This window comes from Natrix helvetica, assembly GCF_964273705.1.
Source record: "Natrix helvetica genome assembly, chromosome: Z".
NCBI lineage: Eukaryota > Metazoa > Chordata > Lepidosauria > Squamata > Natricidae > Natrix > Natrix helvetica.
The window spans coordinates 76865002-76886338 of NC_138554.1; the positions used below are offsets into that span (position 1 = coordinate 76865002).

The following is a 21337-nucleotide window of genomic DNA, read 5'->3' on the forward strand; positions in this document are numbered from 1 at the left end:
CTGCATGCTCTTGGGAAGCCTAGGTCAGAACATGAAAGCTGAGGTGGACAGCTGGAGCGGGGGAAGAGAAGAAAACAGCATAGAACTTTCTCGGCATAAAGCTTCACAAAGCAAAATCAAGCTATGATGGGAGGGATTTTCCTGCGATTATGGTGTTAAAAGAGCCAAGGCTGGCAAGAGTGTGCCAGAAACACCTCCAAGTGCCCAGAGATAGAATTAGGGTAATGACGGTAAATTAATAAAAGGGGTTTTTGTCAGGACAAAGAGTTTGCACATACTCTTGGGTAGCCTGGGTCAGAATAGTTACAGGTAATCCTGTAATAATCACTAAGTACCACAGTCTAAGTGAAATGTCATGTGACTATGCCAACTTATGTCAATTTGGGCTGTCATTGTTAAGCAAAATCACTGTGTCATTAAGTGCAATGTCACATTGCAGCCACTTGTGACTTCCTGCTGACTTCCCCATTGAACTGCTTGCTGGAAGCCAATGAGCAAATGGGTTGATAATGACACTTTTATGACTACAGGACACTGCAACTGCCGTAAATGGGCATCAGTTGCCAAGCCCCATAAATCACATGAGTGTGGGGACACTGTAAAAGCCACAGATCTTTCTCGGTGCTCCCCATACTTCAAATTACTAAATGTGTCATGGGTAAGCAATGATTATCTGTTTTTTTTCTTCCCAAGAACCACCCAGATCCTATAGATCACAGGTGTCAAACTCACCATGTCACATTGTCTGCATGTGCAGCAGATGCTTTTCTATGCTCTTTTGTAGCAGCAACCAGGCTCTGTACAATTGTCTCAATAATTGCACTCACATGCACACTTTTCAATTTCAGCCCAACCTCATTTGCTGTTTTTAAATCAGCTACATTTAAGAATTGTTCATCTTCCAAACTTAAAATGATGTAAGTCAGTGCCTTATCATACCAGCATTGATGTGCAGCTGCTAATGGTCCCTGGGGTGGATTAATGATGATATCCTAGAACTCCTTAGCTTCAGGAAGCATTTCATTTTTACAGCCCAAATATGATATTTCTTCTGTCCCAATCAAGCAGAGAGCTCTCCTTGAAATCAACAGCCATCCTGCAATCCTTCTCTGCCTTGTTTCCTTTTGTTTATAACACAGGCAATCTCTCAGCTTGATTACAGTTCTGTGTTGAGCCTCAATCCTTTTTTTCAGTTTGACTGTGTGCATGGCCTGGCTGGGTAGGATATGGGCCCATAACCTGTTAGTTTATTTGAGAATCACCCAGCACATATTCAAAGCATTGAGCAGGATTCATAATATAGAAAAAAACTTTTTATCTACAAAATAGAAAAAACATGAAACAAACAATACCCATGTACCTCTTGACTGGTAGAGGGAACGAACTCTGAATTCAGAATAGCTAAGCAACACACAGACTAAAGCCAGCTCACATGGGTCTCGCAGCAAATCCTATGGGGAACTGACTTTTACTTCAGGGTAAAGCTGGTAAAGAGGTAAATAAATATGGACTTCTGCCCTAGAGCCGGTAGAGGGATAAACCAGTTTTCCAAAAGGAAGCAATAAAAAACGAGACTCCATAGTGTCTCCTACATAGTCCTACCCAAATCCTGTGCACGTTTCCTGGAAGTTGCCACCATTGGATCCAGAAATCTAATTATTATATTACGAGGGGTTAAAGCAGCTTTAGCAGGCAACGCTTCCTCCCAAAAAGACTTTTCGAATCCCAGTTATAACTGCAAAGCGATGCCGTAAAATACTCCGGCTTTCCCTTCGCTTCGGCCTCGCCCGAAGAGGAGCAAAGCTTCCGCGATCACTCGGCCAAAAGGCTGGATTAAGAAGAGAAGGGGGCGCTGCCTCGAGAGAGATAGCCCCGCTAACTGAAGGAAGTGTCTGTTTCCACTCCAACCTGGAAGTGAAAGGAGACGCCGGTCGAACGGAGGCTGGTTTGGGAGCCCGATCACTTGTCTCGGTCCTGGTACAGTCAGTGCGGCCATGTTCCAAGGAGGCAAGCTGGAAGTGGCAGGGGCAGGTGGCAGCCTCCGGAAACATCGGAGCTCCAGCGAATCGCTGCCCAGCTGCAGCTCCCAGACAAACCATAAAGGGCAGGATCGGAAGGAGCAAAAGCGAAATAAGCGGGCCGTGCAACAAATCCAACAGATCCAGCATCTGGAGTCCTTGTAAGCAGATCCTCTTCGACGGTCCCTTGACTTGTTTATTTCCTCCTTTTCCCCCGAGTTCCTCTATCTCGTGACGGTTAGCAGTGCACAACTACAGCTGAGTTGTAGTGTTGAGGAGGTCGCTCTAGGCTGAGAGACAAAGGTTGCTGGTGAGGATTTTCTTAAGAAAAAGCATGAGATTCATCTGCAACTAGCAGCCCATCAATGTCTTAATGCCTACTTCAAGTTAACTGTTCATTTGTCTAAATCTTTCATAAAGGTATTCATCTTGGCAACAGATACTCGCCTTGTACTAAGGAATTTTATTTCTTAATTCTATGCTGTATGAGATAAATCTCTTCTCTTCCACTCAGCACATTAGGCAATGACTCCAGATTTTAGAGTTTTGAGAAAAAAATGCTCTGCTGTCCAGTGTTTTCATACTATGCACACTGTTATATATTTTATTGTATTTGTTTCTTATTCATAGATCAAAGTGTTTCATAACAATATCCATTGTTGGGCTCATTTTATTGTTCTATCATGAAAGCAGGTGGGATCAACACTTTTTTAAAGCAATTTTGTGAATAGAAGTGCTATGTGCCAGTCAGTTCTGGTCCGAAGTGTGTGCAAATCCTTACATATCAGCTATTTGATGCAGTGTTGTCATTATGAAAGTCTGTAGAGATTCTTAGTCATCCAGGTCACGGTTGTCCTAAAGGTGTTTTTTCAGGGGGCAACTGGACTTTCTTGTTTTTTCTTTTTGAAAACATTTCATTTCTCCTCCAAGAAATTTCTTCAGCTCTAACAGGATAATGGGGAGTAGAAGGATTTATATTCCTTGCAGACAACAGTCCATTCCCCACTATCCTGTCAGAGCTGAATAAACTTCTTGGATAAGAAGCAAAGAAGAAAGGGGGGAAAAAACAAGAAAGTCCAGGTGACTCCTGAAAAAGCCCCTTTGGGACAATGCTGCCATTCTGCTTTTGTTTTAAATTTATCTTATTAACATATAGTACTCATTATCCAGGGAATCATGGCAAGCATTACAAATCTTATACAGAAAATAATAAATCATATAGATAAATAAATGTCTTGTGACTGTCATTTGTGCTAATGGGAAGAAACAAACTTTTTTTCTCACTTACAATCCAAGAAAAAAACTAATGTGTTTCTGACAGATTGTTGATACAGAATAAGGGCTGGAAGCTATCATTATGAACATGTCATCTAGAGAGAACTCTTTACATGATTGAAACTACTCATTTTTGTTTCATTATAATGACAACTTCTTAAATTGAATCATTTTCCAAAATTGTTCATATTATTTGCCAAGTAAGGCAAATGAAAAACACTTTTAAAGAAAGTATCCTCCTACTTTTGTAGCAACTCAAAAAATCATCATTGCTTAGCTTTAAAAAAAAAATTACTAACGATATATTTTCAATTTATTTTTCAGCTATGAGAAACTTCCTCCAGGGCTAATTAAGGTAGGTGAGAGGGCTATAAATAATCTTTTTAAGGAAAATATAACAGGTATAATGTAAATATTCTTCAAATTATTCTATGTGATTGTGTATGCCCTGAAATCCATTTTTGCCTACAGAACTGTTAGTGTTACTTTTGCATCTGAGTTTGAAGTAAAATACATCCATCAGATTTCTTTTAAAACATCACTGGGCAACGCTTTCAATATAGAATGTCACATTTGATTCTATATAGCATGACAGTAGGCTCAGCTGTCCGGACAGCTTCAAGTTCAAACACGTACAATTAATGCATACAGTATACCATACATGTCCATTCAAGAGGAGACTTAATAGTATTCAGGATCTTGTTGCAAGTAGGTATTTTTCCGCTACAATTAGAAGCAGAAAACTAACAATATTCTGAATGGTTGCTGGTGCAGGGTGCTTCATCTTCTACTTTCTGCCAATCCTGTGTTAAACAATCCCTGGTTGTTCACGAGTCAACTTCCAGGAAGTATGAGTTCTAGCCATGATTGCAAATTACTACTCTGTGCCTATAGAAAAATATCTTGCTCACTTCCTTATCTTTATAGTTTTAGTGGATTTCTTTTCTTTTTGTTGCAGGAAAATGAGACTAAACCAGAAGACTGCATTCCTGATGTACCTGGCAATGAAAATGCACGAGAATTCTTAGCACATGCTCCAACCAAAGGATTATGGATGCCTTTAGGAAAAGAGGTCAAGGTTATGCAATGTAAGTAGAGCATCTAGTTTTGGAGGTTCTGTAATAAATCCAACAATAGGGTTGGTGAGAATAGGACACAAAATCTTTCCTGTAGCAGTTACCATTTTTGCTCAGTGAAGATGATTAATTTATAAATGCTTTTTGCTTTATGATATATATTTTTACACTGGTCTTTTTCAAAAAGATTGTAGCTTTAATTCTTATTATTAACTGCATTTCCAATATACCCTTTATCAGTGCTTTCATGAATAGAATAATTTAAAATATTCATAGCATTTAAAGAAAGGAGAGAATAAAGGGTAAAGGAACATGCATTACCAAACTAGAAGTACTAACTTAGAAATAGTATAAATGCTCAGAAATGTGCATTCAGTTTGTGCAAGCACATGGATAAGTTCGAAAGCTGAAAATCTATGAGGATGCAACATGGCATCTTTATAATCAATTGATTGATAGTCAAGAAAGGTAGGACAGTTGAAGAAAAAATTCACCAAAGAAGTATCCTCGGAAGCTGTTGGTTACTGTGTCTTACACTGCGTGCTATTTTTAAATAGACATGTAGGATTGTGCTATGAATATCCAATCCTATTTGGATGCAAATAATGTGCTTAGTGCTAGCACTTAGAAGGGATAATCTTCTGATTCTTCTTTTCCCTGAATTTCTTTAGTTAGTTTGTCCATTTCAGCACAGTCCATAACCTTTCTTATTATTTCATCTTCACTTGGAGTCAGAGGTACATCAAGAAAATTTGTAAACAAGACATGAAATCAATAAACATATTTCACTGCTACACATCAAGTATTTAAGATATAGCAGTTTTAATTCCAGGAGCAGTTTATAACTACCAATGTCACAGAATAGCTGTAATATCATTTTGCATAAATTTGTCTAACCGGCTTTGAAAGCAATCCTTAGTAGCAACCAGGATGTCAGCGTTCCAAATATCATCCAGAATTAAATCATTGTCCAAGGCAAAGTTATCCTTAAAACTCCAATTTAATAAGACAGACATGTTGGCATTATGCTGTGAAATTTCAACTCTAATGTACATCCTGTGGGTTCACCCAGTTGAAAGTTCATTATCTATCCCCACACCCCATAATTCATCACATGGTCCAATCTTCATCTTCCACGCTGGCATGTACACCTCTCTGCTTCCTGTCAGATGTCAAGGTACGGAGACAAAAGACGACCTTGAGCTTCTAAGAAGAACCATAACAATACATTCCACAATCCTACTCCTTTCTATTCCCCCCTCCCAACTACTACACTAATGAAACAGCATAAGAAATTAATAAAAAGTGTGGCAGGCCAAAGATCCTAAAAGGAACATAACTACAGGCCTGACACAGGAGCTCTGATGATAACAAATTCCACAATGTTATTAAATAATTGTACATTAAGGAAAAAGTTAATGTTTTCTACAAATGTACTTTATCAGTACAGAGATTCATAGCAACTTATTTTTGTGGGTAACATTTCATATTTTCCATGCCATACATTAATTTGTAATCTTCCATGATGTTCCCTATTAGTTACCTCATGATAAGAGCCCCAGTTTCTTTTCTTTTTTTAACTAAAAGTTTTTTATTGGTTTTTACAGAATTTTAAGGAAAAGGTAATGGGTATGGAAGAAAAAAAATTGACAGCTACATCGTGCAGAAAATGGTATTCCCCCCAAGTCTCATAACTTTTACTAAATAATAAACAAAATATTATTGCTTAAATAAATCTTAACAGCCTATTTTTACATTGTATCTTTCAGTAGTTTCAATCATTTACTTTGTATCTAACAAAAAATCATTGTATCAACAATTGCAATATTTTTCCAGCTTACTTTTGTGATCTGAGTCTTCTCATTGTTGCCTCCTCTCCCCCGCCTGCCAGCAAAGCCTCAGCCCTTCCCTTCTTCATATCATGTGTACTGTCCTCTATTTTGTCTAGGAGTGCTTTGTTTTTTTTTCCATGAAGGCCTCCACCTCCATAATTGTATTAATTCTAACTCTGCTGCCCTCCCAGAAAATCAACATACCTTCTGGCAATAGCCACCTGAACCAAAAACCCTTATTAAATAGGTTTTTTTGCTAAAGAGGAATATTTTTTCCTCTTGTCTCTTACTTTCTTCGGGATCTGTTTCAGGATGGCTATCTCTTTGTCCTTGTATTTTAATGTTTCCCCCCTTTGTGCCCCCAGAATCTCATCTCTTGTAGCCTTTCTAAGAAATTTGATATGAACCTCTCTTGGAACATTGTGTGTTCTAGCATAAGCTGAATTAACTCTATACACCAAATCAATATCCCACCCTAACTGTTGTTTGTCTTTTTTAATATATTCAGCTAACATTGTTGTCATAATCTCCTTCAAATCTTCATTATCAGTCTCAATTACGTTTTGAAATCTAAGGAAAAAAGACATCCTTTCAAATTCCATTTTTATCATGTGGTTTTCAAGATCTAAGTTTCCTCTCTCAACCACCTTCACCTCCCCCCTCATCTCAGTTGCCCCCTCCTCCAGAACGTCTATTCTTTGTTTATTTTGTGCAGTTTGATTTTGGTTTTCTCTGAGTTGTTCATTCATTTCTGTCAATTGTTTTTTCAATTCATCCTGCCCTTTTAAAATCTTTTGAAGCATCTGGTGAATTACTGAGTCCCCTTCAGGGGCTTTTGATTGTAAAAACGAAGTCAGTGGCTGTTGTCCAATTGGGCTGGATGTTGGAGCGGATCCTGGCTTCCCAGGCGGTGGTTTCTTCGGAGCCATCATAAAAACTCAGAGATATTTATGTCCATACAAAGAAATGGCGACTGTGGGAAAGCACAATCAAGAGAGGCCACGAGGCAGACAGTCCAGACAGGAATAAAGACCTTCTGTATAGTTCAAATCCAATCAATTAAATCAGTTATTCCAAGTCCAAGATACTATGCGACAAGAGATGCTACTGGGAGTCATGGAGGTATAAGTACCTTGCCAGCAAGATTTTTCAAAAGAGGAGTCTGATTTCAAAAAGCATGAAGAAAGAGGAAGTATGCCATCTTGCTCTGCCAGCACCGGAGATCAGGAAGCAACAGATCAAAAGTTTTCAAAGTTTTTAAAGGAGTCAGATCACCACTTTTCTTTCACAATTGCATTGAGAAAGTCATTTTGCCATTGCTTATAAAGAGTGGGATTCTTTTTTAAAACTCTCCCTCTCTCCTCCGAGAGAGAGGAGATAAGTCCAAAGCCGCTTTTCCGAGGGAGGGGAGAATCCCCCCCTCCAAATCACACTTCCCAAAAAGAGATTGAAAGTCTTATAAAAAGCTGATATTCTTTCATTTAAATGTCAAAAAGGGAATTGGGGAGGATTCCCATCTCACCGCACTTCAGCTGTATCCTTCAAATTGCCGATGCATAAAAGCTCCGTCACGCACCCCCTCTCGCTTCTCGGCTCCTAGGGCAAAGCCGGAGACCCCCCTGCGGCCGCCACCGATCCAGGGGACCCCCAGCATGCCGCCCTTAAGGCAGGGCACCCCTTCAAGGCACCCTGTGCTCCCCCAAGCCAAGGGGAGCCCACCAAGAGAGCACAGGGCGGACAAACACGTCCGTTGCTCTCAGTGACCGGAAGCACTCTCCAAGAGCCCCAGTTTCTTAAGATCCTGAATCATTTTGGTCACATTGCTCTGGAGCTGGAAGCCTACTCAAAACAAATCAATCTTTTTTTTTAAAAAATGTTTTTTATTTTATTTTAATTTCCTACATATAACCACAAATATACCATTACATCTGAACATATTTTTTTTTGTATTGTCTATTACCATATCATTCCTTCAACCCAGAACAGCTGTCATTTGCTCTTCTGCTTTCAATATACCATAGAATACCGTATTTCACTGCTGTCCTATCTCCTCTCCCTCTCTCCTCCTCTACCTCCTTTCTTCTCTCTACCATCCCTCTCTTCTCTACTTCCCTTTCTTCTCTCCTTCTCCTCTCTCCTCTTTCCACTCCTTCTTTCTCTCCTACTTCTCCTCTCCCTTCTTTTTCCCTCTCTCCTGTCTCCCCTCTTTCTCTATCTTTCCTTTCCACTCTCTCCAATTAATTTACATGGTATATTTCAGCATCTGAGCACACTTCATTTAATATTTGCTGGTATTGATAATTACATTCCAATAAACATCTTTCATATTTATAATTTTACATACATCTTCTTTTGAGTTGTATACATATTTCAAAATTCCATTATTTGATTCTCCCCCCAAAAGCCTAATTTTTGAACAAAGTGTGAGCCATATTCAAGTTCCCCTCTAAACTCATACTAATTTTACATAGTTATTAGGTTTTAGGTTTTATTCAATTTATAGACCGCCCCCTCTCCCCGTAGGGACTCGGGGCGGTGTACAGACCGTTCGTGTATAAAACAACAAAACATAACATAAAACATCAGACAAAACAACGCACACATACCGTCTGTATATACAACCCAAACTAATTAAATAATTAAAAACAATTCTAAAACCAGTTTAAAACCCCAAAATTTAAAATTTAGAGAGCCATCCAGGAAGGTCAGTAGTAGATGTTCCCTGTAAGTACAATTACAATTAGGCCAGGCCAGCTAGTCGAAACAGGTGGGTCTTGAGTTTCTTGCGGAAGGAGCGGAGATCCGAGGTGGTTCTAATATCGGGGGGGAAGTTATTCCAGAGGGTTGGGCCCATCACAGAGAAGGCCCTATTCCTAGGCACCGCCCGCCTGCACTGCTTAGCGGAAGGTACCCGGAGGAGACCCTCTCTGTGAGAGCGGATTGGTCGCAGGGATGTGTGGGGTAGAATGCGATCCCACAGGTAACTAGGTCCCGAGCCATGGAGCACTTTGAAGATGACAATCAGCACCTTGAAACGCACCCGAAAAGCCACAGGCAGCCAGTGCAGCTCACGCAGGAAAGGTGTTACATGGGAGTACCTAGTATTCCCCATAATAACCCGCGCGGCTGCATTCTGAACCAGCTGGAGCCTTCGGGTGCATCTCAAGGGGAGCCCCATGTAGAGAGCATTGCAGTAATCAAGACGGGAAGTCACCAGGGCATGAGTGACTGTGCGAAGGGCGTCCCGCTCTAGTAGGGGGCGCAATTGGCGCACCAGGCGAACCTGGTGGAACGCCCCCCTAGCCATGGCTATCACATGATCATCTAGCGACAGCCGGGAATCTAGGAGGACACCCAAATTGCGTGCCCTATCCACCGGGGGCAGTTGTTCCCCCCCGATAGCCAGAGATGGAACACATTGGCTAAAGCGGGGCGCCGGTAGCCACAGCCACTCCGTCTTGGAAGGGTTGAGCTTGAGTCTGTTGTCACCCATCCAGACCCTCACGGCTTCCAGACACCGGGCCATCACCTCGACGGCTTCATTGGGGTGGTTCGGGGTAGAGATGTATAGCTGAGTGTCATCTGCATACAGATGGCACTCAACCCCGAATCCTCGAATGATCTCGCCCAGCGGTTTCATGTATGTGTTGAACAGGAGAGGTGAGAGGACCAACCCCTGTGGCACTCCGCACGTGAGCGGCCTCAGGGTCGACCTCTGCTCCCCCGCCAACACACATTGCGTCCGACCGGAGAGGAAGGAGGAGAACCACCGCAAAACGGTGCCTCTCACCCCCATCCCCTCCAGTCGACGCAATAGGATACCATGGTCGATGGTATCGAAAGCCGCTGAGAGATCTAAGAGGACTAGGATGGAGGAACAACCCCCATCCTTCGCCCTCCAGAGATCATCCACCAACGCGACCAAAGCCGTCTCAGTGCTGTGGCCGGGGCGAAAACTGGACTGGCGCGGGTCTAGATAAGTAATCTCCTCCAGGTGTCGAGGGAACTGTTGCGCCACCACACTCTCAACAACCTTCGCTAAAAAGGGAAGATTGGAGACAGGACGATAATTGGCTAACTCTACTGGGTCCAGGGAAGGCCTCTTAAGTAGGGGCCTCACCACCGCCTCTTTCAAGGCGGCTGGTAGGAACCCCTCCCCCAGCGAGGCGTTCACCAGCCCCAAGAGCCAGTCTCGTGTAACCTCCCAGGCTGCCAGTACAAGCCAGGAGGGACACGGGTCCAATAAACATGTGGTGGCCCGCAGTCGCCCGCGTAGCCTGTCCATATCCTCGGCGGCAACAGAGTCAAACTCCTCCCAGAGTGGTACCTCAAGACTCGCCTCCGGTGTCTCCCCACGATCACTGAGGGGGACCCATTCGCTCCGGATCTGAGCGATTTTGTCCTGCAGATATTCCCCAAATTCCTCTGCGCTACCCTGCAAAGGGGCTTCCCGCGGCCTCTGTGAGAGGAGGGAGCGGGTCACCCGAAACAGGGCGGCAGGGCGGTTTTCTGCGGACGCAATAAGGGTGGCGTAATATCGACGTTTAGCCACCCTTAGTGCCACAAGGTAGGTCCGTAAATGGGCTCTTACCTGTGTTCGGTCAGATTCGGCGCGAGAGGATCTCCATCTGCTCTCTAGGCATCTCTTGTGGCGCTTCATCACCCTCAGCTCCTCGGTGAACCAAGGGGCCAGGGTGGTTTGCTGCCACCGGAGAGGCCGCAAGGGCGCCACCTGGTCCAAGGCCCCGGCCGCCGCACTGTTCCATGCGGCCACCAGGTCCTCCGTCCGGGAGCGGGTCAGGGCTACAGGAAGTGGCCCAAGCTCCGTCTGGAACCTATCTGGTTCCATCAGTCACCTGGGGCGGAACCATCTAAGATCTTCTGGTTCCGCCTCCCCGCGATGGGGGGTAGCGTCAGGGAAGTCAAGCCGGAGAAGCGAGTGATCTGACCATGACAGAGGAGTAATAACCAGATCCCCTATTCCCAGATCACTCTTCCATCGACCAGAGATAAAAACAAGGTCCAGCATGTGGCCTCCCTCGTGTGTGGGGCCCTGAATTATTTGGGTCAGGTCCAAGGCTGTCATGGAAGCCATGAACTCCCGAGCTACCTCGGATGATTCACCCGTCGATGGCAGGTTGAAGTCCCCCATAACTAATAGTCTGGGGGTCTCAACCGCCACCTCTGCAATCACCTCGAGGAGCTCTGGCAGGGCCGCTGATGCATAGCGAGGAGCCAAGTATGCAATCAGCAGGCCCAACTGACTCCCTGGGCCCCATCTCACACCTAGAGTCTCACATCCGGATATCTGAGGTACGGTGAATTCTCTTGGTGCCAGGACTTCCCATATAATGACCGCTACCTCACCACCCCTACCCCGGGCACGAGGCTGATGGAATACACGGTATCCTGGTGGGCACATTTCCACGAGGGGCAAACCCCCCTCGTGGCCCAACCAGGTTTCCGTGATCCCTGCAAGGTCCGGCTCCCCCTCAGAAACCAGATCATGGATGACGGGGGCCTTATTAACAACGGACCTTGCGTTACACAACATCAGCCTCATGCCTCGGCTCTGTAAGCCCTGACCACCTAGAGTGCGGGGGTTGGTACAAACGACCGGGCGTATCCAGCGCCCGCGGTCTCCCAACCGACTGCAGAATCTTCTGTCCTCGCATCCACCCATTCCTGCGACCGTTGGGATATAGGAACCCTCTAAAGCAGGGGTGGCGAACAAGTTCGACAAAAAGAGCCAAAATTTTAAACTGTGAGAGTCAGAGAGCCACACCACACAGTGACCTGCCAAAACAGACAAACACTCACACAAAAGCATATCATTTTAACAATAATATATTAAACACATAATATAACATGCTCAGTCAGGTGTTTTTTGTTATAAATTTTTATAAACCCATTAGAGCTGCAACGGAAGGCAACGGAAATATTTTTAGACACAAAGCTTTTGACAAGTTAAAATTCACAGTAAATGGAATAATCTCTACAATCTTTTAATATGGAAAGTCAAAGGCAAGGATGGGCATTTTCTCTTTTATTATTTATAATTGGTTAGGACAGGGGTGTCCAAACTTGGCTGGGGAATTCTGGGAGTTGAAGTCCACAAGTCTTAAAGTTCCCAAGTTTGGACACCCCTGGGTTAGGAGGTCCTGGCGGGCCAGAACTGAAAAGCTAAACAAATATTTCAGCTAAAGATTCAGGTAGAAAGAGATACAAGATGAAATGCTATGCAAATGATATAGTAGTAACGATTATGCAAACACAAAGCTCCATAAGATACTAATGGCAGAATCTAAAGATTTTTGGCTACCTTTTAGAGATAAAAAATTAAATGAAAAGTAAGATAATAAGGCATTCAATTTCCAATGAAAAAAAAACATGAAAAGGGGGATTGGGATATGAGAAAAATATAGTGAAATATCTAGAACTCTTATTTAATAGGATATAATAATAATACATTTGAAAACAATTATAACAAATTATTGAATGAAATGAACAATTCCTTGAAACTTAGATATTATCTAAGATAAATGTTTTATTCCAAATGGCACCAACTGGAAGCTGGGTGGTGGGGTGGGGGAGCAAGATTCAAAATCATACAAGACTCAAAAGAAAGATATAGAGGAGCAGCATTTCTTAATCTTAGACTGGATTACAAAGCAAATTGTCTTAATCTTATTTAAAGATAAAATTGAACAATCACCTCTGTGGTCCCTTCCAACCCTGTGATTCTATGGGTTTGGTATATCTACAAATGATTGGCAGATCACCAATCTTTTCCAACTTCCAGTATTTTAAGTTAAATGAAATGTTAAAAATTTAGAAAGATCTCTGCCATAGCCACCATTCTGATAATTGCTTGTCTTTTAACTTCAGTATAATGATTAATTCATTGCATTTGAATTAATCTATTTCCTTGGACACTTTGATCTCTAGTAACTAAGATATAAGTTTGTATTTTTTAAAATATAGAATACTTGATTCATGATGAGGTGCAATAGGTGACTGACAGTACTGCTACAACCTTCCTCTGACTACTTAGCATTTTATTCTGATTAGCAAAGTTCAAGTTCTAAGGGCTGGTTTTTTTGTATTTTTTTTAAAAAGTGGACTCCACAACCCAAAGTCTCCATTCCCCTAATTATTACCCATCTTCCACTTCATCTTAACTTAAGACTTCATCTTAACTTAACACGCGGCTCGCGGCCAAAATGAATGAGGCTCTTTGCCTCTTACCATTATTTAGTATACTGTGGCTCGGATCGCGCGCTAAACCCAGAAGTACGGTCGACGCGACGACGCTTGCCTGCGCTCCACCAGCTCGGCTGGGAAGCCGAGCTGGTGGAGCGCAGGCAAGCGTCGTCGCGTCGACCGTACTTCCGGGTTTAGCGCGCGATCCGAGCCACAGTATACTAAATAATGGTAAGAGGCAAAGAGCCTCATTCATTTTGGCCGCGAGCCGCATGCGGCTCGCGAGCCACGTGTTCGCCACCCCTGCTCTAAAGGAACGTCATACTGACTCCCCTCCCCCACTCCGCTCTCTTCCTCCTCAGTCCCACCTATAATTATATATCATTAAGCACCCCAGATTTTTAACTCTCTCATTAGCACTTCAGTTAATTATTTTCATTGGGCGTATTTTCAATTCCCTTTGTAACAATCCCCACATTTCGCATATCTTCTTCACTTAAGGAGGGATAAAACTACCTGTTCAGTTAACCACACTTATTTCCTGTAAATGTCATTACTAGTATTATCTATATATATATATAATTCCTTTCTTCCTCTCTCCTATCAACTTTCTTTTTTTCTGTATGTATCTATCTGTGCACTTTTGTAAAAAAAAATGTTCTGGGTAGAATATGATTTTTCAGTGTTAATCTCTTTCTCTCTCTCAAGGCTGGAGATGTAAACGATATGGACACCGAACAGGAGATAAAGAATGTCCTTTCTTCATCAAAGGCAACCAAAAATTAGAACAATTCAGAGTAGTAAGTACTGTAAATTGTGACATAATTTACTCTAAATCAGGGGTGTCAAACTGGCACCCATGGGCTGGATGCGTCACTCATGGGCCATGCTTACCCCAGCTCCGTGAAGGAGGAAATGTCGCAGTATGTCATATGATGGCAATGTGATGCCATCAGTTTGTCACCCATGCTCTAAATGATCATGTGGCAAGAATCTTAAATTAAGACATCTGATTTTTTAAAGATAATGTTAATTATAGATATGTTAACATAATTCTGTAAAATATGATATGCTAATATTAATCTTTCATATAGCACTTTTCTAGGAATAAAGTGAAGACAGTTTCAGCAGTGAATAAATTGAAGTTAATTTCTCTCTCTGCCACTTTGCCTTAGCCAACCACTACATGTTCAAGATCATCCCAAAACATGTTGCTTTGGGAAACAAATACTAAACATATAGGTAGCTTGCTCAGGCAGAAACATTATTGAGATATGCCCTGTAATTATAATAATTGCTTATGCCAGTGATTCTCAATCTGTGGACCCCCAGAGGCACACAAAGACTTAAACAAATGTTATGATTTAAATCTTGAGTTAAGTCTTGGTGGTCCATGGCTACAAAAGATATTTAAAGGGGGTCTATGGTAAAGAAACATTTGAGAACTACTGGGTTATGCTGTTATTTCCCCTCTACTTGCCTTTCCCCATCCAGCACTTAGGACTACTATATGCCTTGCATCAAAATCCATAAAAGGAGAATGAAAGTATTTTATTAGGGCTGGATATGCTTTGAAACAAATTTAGAAGAAGGGCTTCAAGCCTCAGAATAGAGCAGGGATGTGGTGGCTCAGTGGCTGAGACGCTGAGCTTGTCTATCAGAAAAGTCGGCAGTTTGGTAGTTCAAATCCCTAGTGTCGCATAACGGAGTGAGCTCCCGTTACTTGTCCAAGTTTCTGCCAACCTAGCAGTCCGAAAGCATGTAAAAATGCAAGTAGAAAAATAGGAACCACCTTTGGTGGGAAGGTAACAGCATTTAGTCATGCCAGCCACATGACCATGGAGACATTTTCAGATAGCGCTGGCTCTTCGGTTTTGAAGCGGAGAAGAGCACCGCCCCTAGAGTTGGGAACAACTAGCACATAAGTGCGATGGGAACATTTACCTTTACCTATGCTTTGAGACAAATTCAGAAGGCCTTCAAGCCTCAGAATAGAGCAGCACATTTCCAAAATCTTGTTGGGCTGATTAATTGAATTTCAGAGAAGTGTAGTGCTTTTATAAGTCCTGAAGTACTTTGAATTGGTTTCAAAGCAAACATGGTCCTATTACTTTTGTGCTATTCATTTCAATATTTATCCTCAAATTAGCCTATGCAAATAAAGCCCATGGGATTTTATATAGATTCTATACCAAAAGCCGAGAAGGCAAATTGTATTAAACATAAATGATTAGATAAGCTTGTATTGATAAAGTGTTTGGCTATTTATGCATTTAGAATTGATGTATACATTAGAGATATAAATTCTGTATCCACTCAGTTTGAACTAACTGCAAGCTAGAAAATGAAAGTAAACATTTGAAAATTAATCATATAAAAATATTGCAACTGTTAACTGCCTTATATTTCAGTTTTGGTATTTGTAGTTTAAAAATTTAGGAATAATACTGAAAATGATACATTGGTTTTCTTTTGTTTGTCCAGTTTATTATCTATGGGACAAAGCAGTTTAAGTTATGACTCCAAAACAGAAATCCAAAGGGGGATAGGTGCAATTGTATAACAGAAAATGGATTTAACAAATTTTAATGCATATAAAAGAGGCAGGGTTTGAATTTTATTACACTGAATATTTTTACCTAAATTAATCCTTTGATTGGGAGAAATTAAACTGATCCATAAGTTATATTTTAAAAATAAGGTATCAATATAATCTGTCCCTAGCAACCTGCATGAACCAAGAGTATAGATATAAAACAATTACTGCATGGGACAACTCTCTAGAATAGGCTGACAAAATTGTTTTGCTTGTGTCCATAGACTGATGGGAGGACATGATAGGCAGCCTTGACTAGCAATCTATACCATGCTATTTTGAGAACTCCACAGCTTCTGCAAAAGTTGCCAGTGACTCTTTCCAACAACATTTGGTAATGTGGTTTGCCATCACAATTTGGGTCAGTAGGCCTAGACGTTTTAATATTTCCTCATCTTTGTTAACGCATGTTGTTTATATCCCACCCACAGTACCCTACACAGTACTCTACATGGGATTTCAAGTGACAAGCTTGGTTAGGAAAAAGGTTGCCACGCTTATGTAGAAAATGCCATTAGTTGTGGGGTTTTTTTGTACAGAAATTGTTTAGAACAACGTTCTAAGCCCTTCAGATACATTTGGATTATAAATCCCAGGATTCTCAAGCGAATTTCAATCCAACTCTATCTAGAGGGCATCACATTAAGAATGTAAAAAGTAAGAAATTATTTGGTTGGACATGAAGCTTTCTTTCCTCTCTAAGGCACATGAAGACCCCATGTATGATATAATAAGAGAAAATAAACGCTATGAAAAAGATATGAGGTAAGCTTGGATCTCTTTTAAACAATTATGATGAAAGTGATGATAGCAATACTTCACAAATTTCCAAATATATTATGGTCATTATAGGAAAGTTCTACTGAACTTTATAGTCCCCAAGTTTGTTGTTGAGAGATAGTGACTTGCCAGAGTGAGAATGCCTGTGAGATGTGAATCAAGAAATTACCAGCAATCCATTATGACAACTACTTCATCTCATATTTTTCTGCAAAGAAAAAAACAATGACTTCTTAATTGTAAAGAACCCTTTTACTTCTAAGGTAATAGTTTCAAAGTTTTGTTTTAAAGTGCTATCCAAGTGAAATGAAACCTGCCCAAGCAAAAATCATTTGACATTGTCTGTTTATGCGCTTAGGATAGAACAGTTAAAACGGTTGCTGGAAGACTCCACATCAGATGAAGATAGCAGCAGTGACAGTTCCAGTTCTTCAGAGAGTCAGGTGAAGCACAAGAAGAAGAAAAAGAAAAAGGAAAAGAAGAAAAAAAAGAAAAAGAGAAAAGGCCGATCCTCTAAATCAAGCAAAAAGTTTGAATCAGATTGAGAAGATAGTTGCCTTTATGTCAATAAGTTATAAAAGATCCAAAGAACATTCCTTCATTTTCGTTTTACCTGCATCCTCTTCCTTTGTTGTGTTGGAAAACCACAACAACAACAAAACAAGAAAGTTTATTTTGTATCTGTATGAGATGCTGCTAAAGAAAACTGCTTAATGTATACTCTGACTTGAATCCATGCACAGACTCTTTTTAGCTATTTTATAAAAGGTCCTCCTCCCTTTTTTAGTCTATTAAGACTTTAATAATCAATCAGTGTAGGAAAGAGGAAACTACCAATAAAAAGTTCCGAACTACCAATAGGGAAGTTCCAAAAATAACTCCCAAGATTTACGCAAATATCTTTTCATCAAAGCTTTGTATGATTTCAAACCTTTATTGTCAGAGTGCATGTGTACAATGAGATTGGCTGAGCCTCCCTTCGTGCAGTCCCACCACCACAATACAACTCACAGTTAAAGACAAAAAAATCCCTAGCCCAGTGAATCCTACTAACAAAAACCCAGTCCTACTGCACCATGTGAACTTATTGCACATTGTGCCAGCCCTGTAAATCAATCAGACTATGTTGTTGTAGAGCTATTTTTCATTCAGGAGTCTGACAGCCCACAGATAAAAACTGTTCTTCATCTCCTTCCAGATGGTAAGAGAATAAAGAAGGGCTGACCAGGGTGTGAGTCATTCCTGAGGATTTTCCTCACTCTTTTAAGGCAGAGAGCCCTAGTGATGTCGTCTAATGTTTTGTGCTGTGCTCACCATCTTCTGTAATATCTTTCTATCTGCGGCTGCCAAGCCAGCATAGCACACCATAATGCAATGATTGAGGACGCTTTCTATTGTGGCTCAGTAAAAGGAGGTCAAATAAAGTTGTTCCACTTTATTTTTTCACAAGACCCCAAGGAAGTGGAGTCTGTAGCTAGACCCAATACAGTGGTATCATCTGCAAACTTAATGATCACAGTGGATGGATTAGACCGTACACAATCGTGTGTACAATGAATACAGGTAGGGACTGAGCACATAGTCACACCCTCCTGTGGACAGCCAGTGCTAAGCTTCAGGGAGGTGGATATGACAGATATGACTCACTGTTTTTGGCCGGTCCCTCAGAAAGTATTTGATGGAAGAGGGAAAATCCAAGTCAGTCAGCTTTTCAATAAGGATGCTTCGGAAAATGGTATTGAAAGACAAGCTATAATTTATAAAAAGCATCCTGAAAAGTGTAGTGTCTGGGTTTCTCTAGATGGCTCACTACAGAATGCAAAGCAATAGCCATGGCGTCATCTGTTGACCTATTCCCTCTGTAGGCAAACTGATATTTGTCAAAGTCTGGTGGGAGTCCTAAGATGTTGAAGAACCAATCTCAAAGCATTTCATCATTACAGATATTAGTCCGATAGGTCTGTAGTCATTTCGACAGTTAATTGCTGTTTTCTTTGGGACTGGGACAATAGTGGCTGATTTCAAGCAAGATGGAACATTGGCCGTTTGCAGGGAGATATTAAAGATCCTTGTCAGAACCCCTGCTAATTGGTCAGCACAATTCTTTACCACTATTCCTAGCATCCCATCTGGACCTGCAGCTTTTCTGGGATTCACGGCCTTCAATACAACTCTCACTTGGTGTTTCTGTAGGGTGAGTGGCTAAGAATCAGAAGGCCAGCGGGCAGAGGCTAAGCGGTCTTTTCACCTCGTAGTGGGCAAAGGTGTTCAACCCCTCTACCAAAGAGGCATCAGCGTTGACCGTGTTCCTCATGTTCCCAGATGCTGCACTCCCTGCCACAGTTGCTTCAGGTTGTTGTCTGCTAGATGGTTCTCCACCTTATGTTTGTATTGTTGTTTTGCCATCTTAATACCTCTTCTCAGGTTTGCCCTGGCCTCTCTATATCTATTATTGTCCCCTGCCTTAAAGGCTGAATCCCAGGCTCTCAGAAGCATCCATGCTTCAGCAGTCATCCAGGGTTTACAATTCCCGTAGACTCTGACGCGCCTGTCCACTGTTACGCTTTCAGTTTGATATAAGAGAGTACAGCATCAGTGTATTCATACAGGTCTTGATGTTCAAATACACTCCACTCAGTGGTTTCAAAATAGTCCTGCACCTGACTGAGAGCACCCTCTGGGCAGATTTTAAACATTCTTATGACTGGCTGAGTTCTTTTCCTGAGAGGGTCATACTTCGGGCATAACAGCAGTGAAAGATGTCCGATGTACCCAGGTGGGGAAGGGGGATTGCTCTGTGTGCCTGCTTCAGGTTAGAGTACACATGGTCTAAAGCGTTCTTCCCTCTGGTGGAGAACTGCACATACTGCACAAATTTAGGGAGAACTGTCAAGACAGGCTTGATTGAAGTAACATTTAGCCAAAAGGATTCCTTTAGTAGCATGTCGCCAGAATGTTAGCAATATGACAGAAGTCTCAGCCTTTACTGAAAGAAGCTTAATGGATAATATGCAGAGGAAAATAAATTATAAAGGGGCATAGTACAGGCTTCACCCTTAACTGCCTCCAACTAAACTTTATTCCAAAAAGTGGCTTTCTACAAAGGGATGAAGCACAATACAACTACCATCATCTACCACAATATAAGAATATAACATTTTCAGATGTATTATATTGTAAAGCTGCATAATTTAGCACCCATCTTCCAGTTGCATCTGACATAAAGGAAGGCTCCACAGACTTCTATAAGATTAGAAATTGTAAAAACTGTCTATAGAAGCACACTTAAATATATCTTGGTTTTATTTTGGCCCTCTAAGTTTGATATTTTTTAGATAGAAAAACAATATTGGAAGGATATATTGTGGCATATTTGTTCTGCCCAATAAAGAAACTGCTTTTTCATGGGTGTTATTTTTTATTTAATTGAAAAGCAACAAAAGAACTAAAGTTTTGGATCAAAATCCTAAACAGTTGTGACATAGAGCAAATAAAAATGTTTTTATTGCATCAGCACTTTGTCAAGAAAACTGTAGCATGCTGGTTCCTTTCGATCAGGGGTGTCAAACTCATATTGTCTCAGTGTCACGGCGTCATCATGTGATGTATCACAATCTTTTTCCCTTCACTAAGTCAGATGTGGGCATAGCCAGCTTGTGACATATCTGGCCTGTGGGCCATGAGTTTGACAGCCCTGCTTTAGATGACTGGATGCAAAATATCTGGCTTCATCTACACCTGTTCATGCCTTCATCTCTTCCCATTTATCAAGACTGAAAGCTTAATTTTATTTTAAAACAAAGTATTGCTAGGAAATTAAAAACAATTTGAGCCATTATTTCCAGTAACAGTTTGTATTAGCAGGGATTAGCTGGATAACTTGAGTCCTTATCAAGCACATTAACTCAACACCTCCATTTTATCTGTTTATTCTGCAGCATGTTTTATAAGCAGAGCTGGCTAGAATCACTCTTGAGAATGAAGACATAGAAACAGAATGAATCTGATTCAAGTCTTCCTATTCTATTGTCTGTTGCTGACCCAGAATAATGAAGGTTCCGGCCTTTTAAGCATGGAAAACCTCAATTCCATTTAAGAAAATACATTGATCTGTTCATCCATAGTATAGACTTAGTTATGCTAAGATACTGTACCATAATGTTTTAGTATGGGAACTAGAAGTCTAGAAGCATATACTCTGACCAAATACTAAACTGCATTCAAGTAAAGTTAAATATATTTTATGAGATTTCCTCCTATGAAATTAATTTTACATGCTGCCATGTTAAAAATTACAATTTAAAGGCAACTTAAATTCTGAGATTACATTCAAAATCTATAGAGTCTGCATATTTCTTTAAAGCCTTGGTTTATGAAACCATGATGCAAGCTTTATTTAGATAGAGTCTATAGTTTCTGTTACTTACAACAAATTATCTTGGTTTCCCTTCAGGTATCATCGCAGAAGAAGTTGGGAGTACTGTTTGCCAAAATTTGATACTGTTTAAAGTTAATGCTTTTGAAACTAAATTGTGATTCCCATACACCTTTATTTCT

General features: G+C 41.1%; 1 protein-coding gene across 2 annotated transcripts; it reads left to right on the top strand.

Moving 5' to 3' along the window:
- The first annotated feature begins 986 nt into the window (after positions 1-986).
- On the top strand, positions 987-21312 carry RP9 (RP9 pre-mRNA splicing factor). Of its 2 annotated transcripts, none has more exons than XM_081971284.1 (6): positions 987-2179; positions 3618-3648; positions 4252-4381; positions 14113-14204; positions 16704-16765; positions 21234-21312. In XM_081971284.1, exons 1-6 carry the CDS (start codon positions 1995-1997, stop codon positions 21286-21288), a joined length of 555 nt encoding a protein of 184 aa, XP_081827410.1. In that variant the 5' UTR covers positions 987-1994; the 3' UTR covers positions 21289-21312. The 2 variants fall into 2 exon arrangements, with proteins under 2 accessions (XP_081827410.1, XP_081827409.1); XM_081971283.1 differs by lacking the exon at positions 21234-21312 and adding an exon at positions 17139-20183 and having other exon boundaries at positions 992-2179.
- Positions 21313-21337: the final 25 nt, after the last annotated feature.

Excerpts from the sequence above, each read along its gene's own strand:
- RP9 (XM_081971283.1), top strand. The coding sequence starts at position 1,995 with ATGTTCCAAGGAGGCAAGCTGGAAGTGGCAGGGGCAGGTGGCAGCCTC. Across the intron at positions 4,382-14,112 it reads AGAGGTCAAGGTTATGCAAT|GCTGGAGATGTAAACGATAT; the intron begins GTAAGTAGAGCA and ends CTCTCTCTCAAG. Across the intron at positions 14,205-16,703 it reads AATTAGAACAATTCAGAGTA|GCACATGAAGACCCCATGTA; the intron begins GTAAGTACTGTA and ends TTCCTCTCTAAG.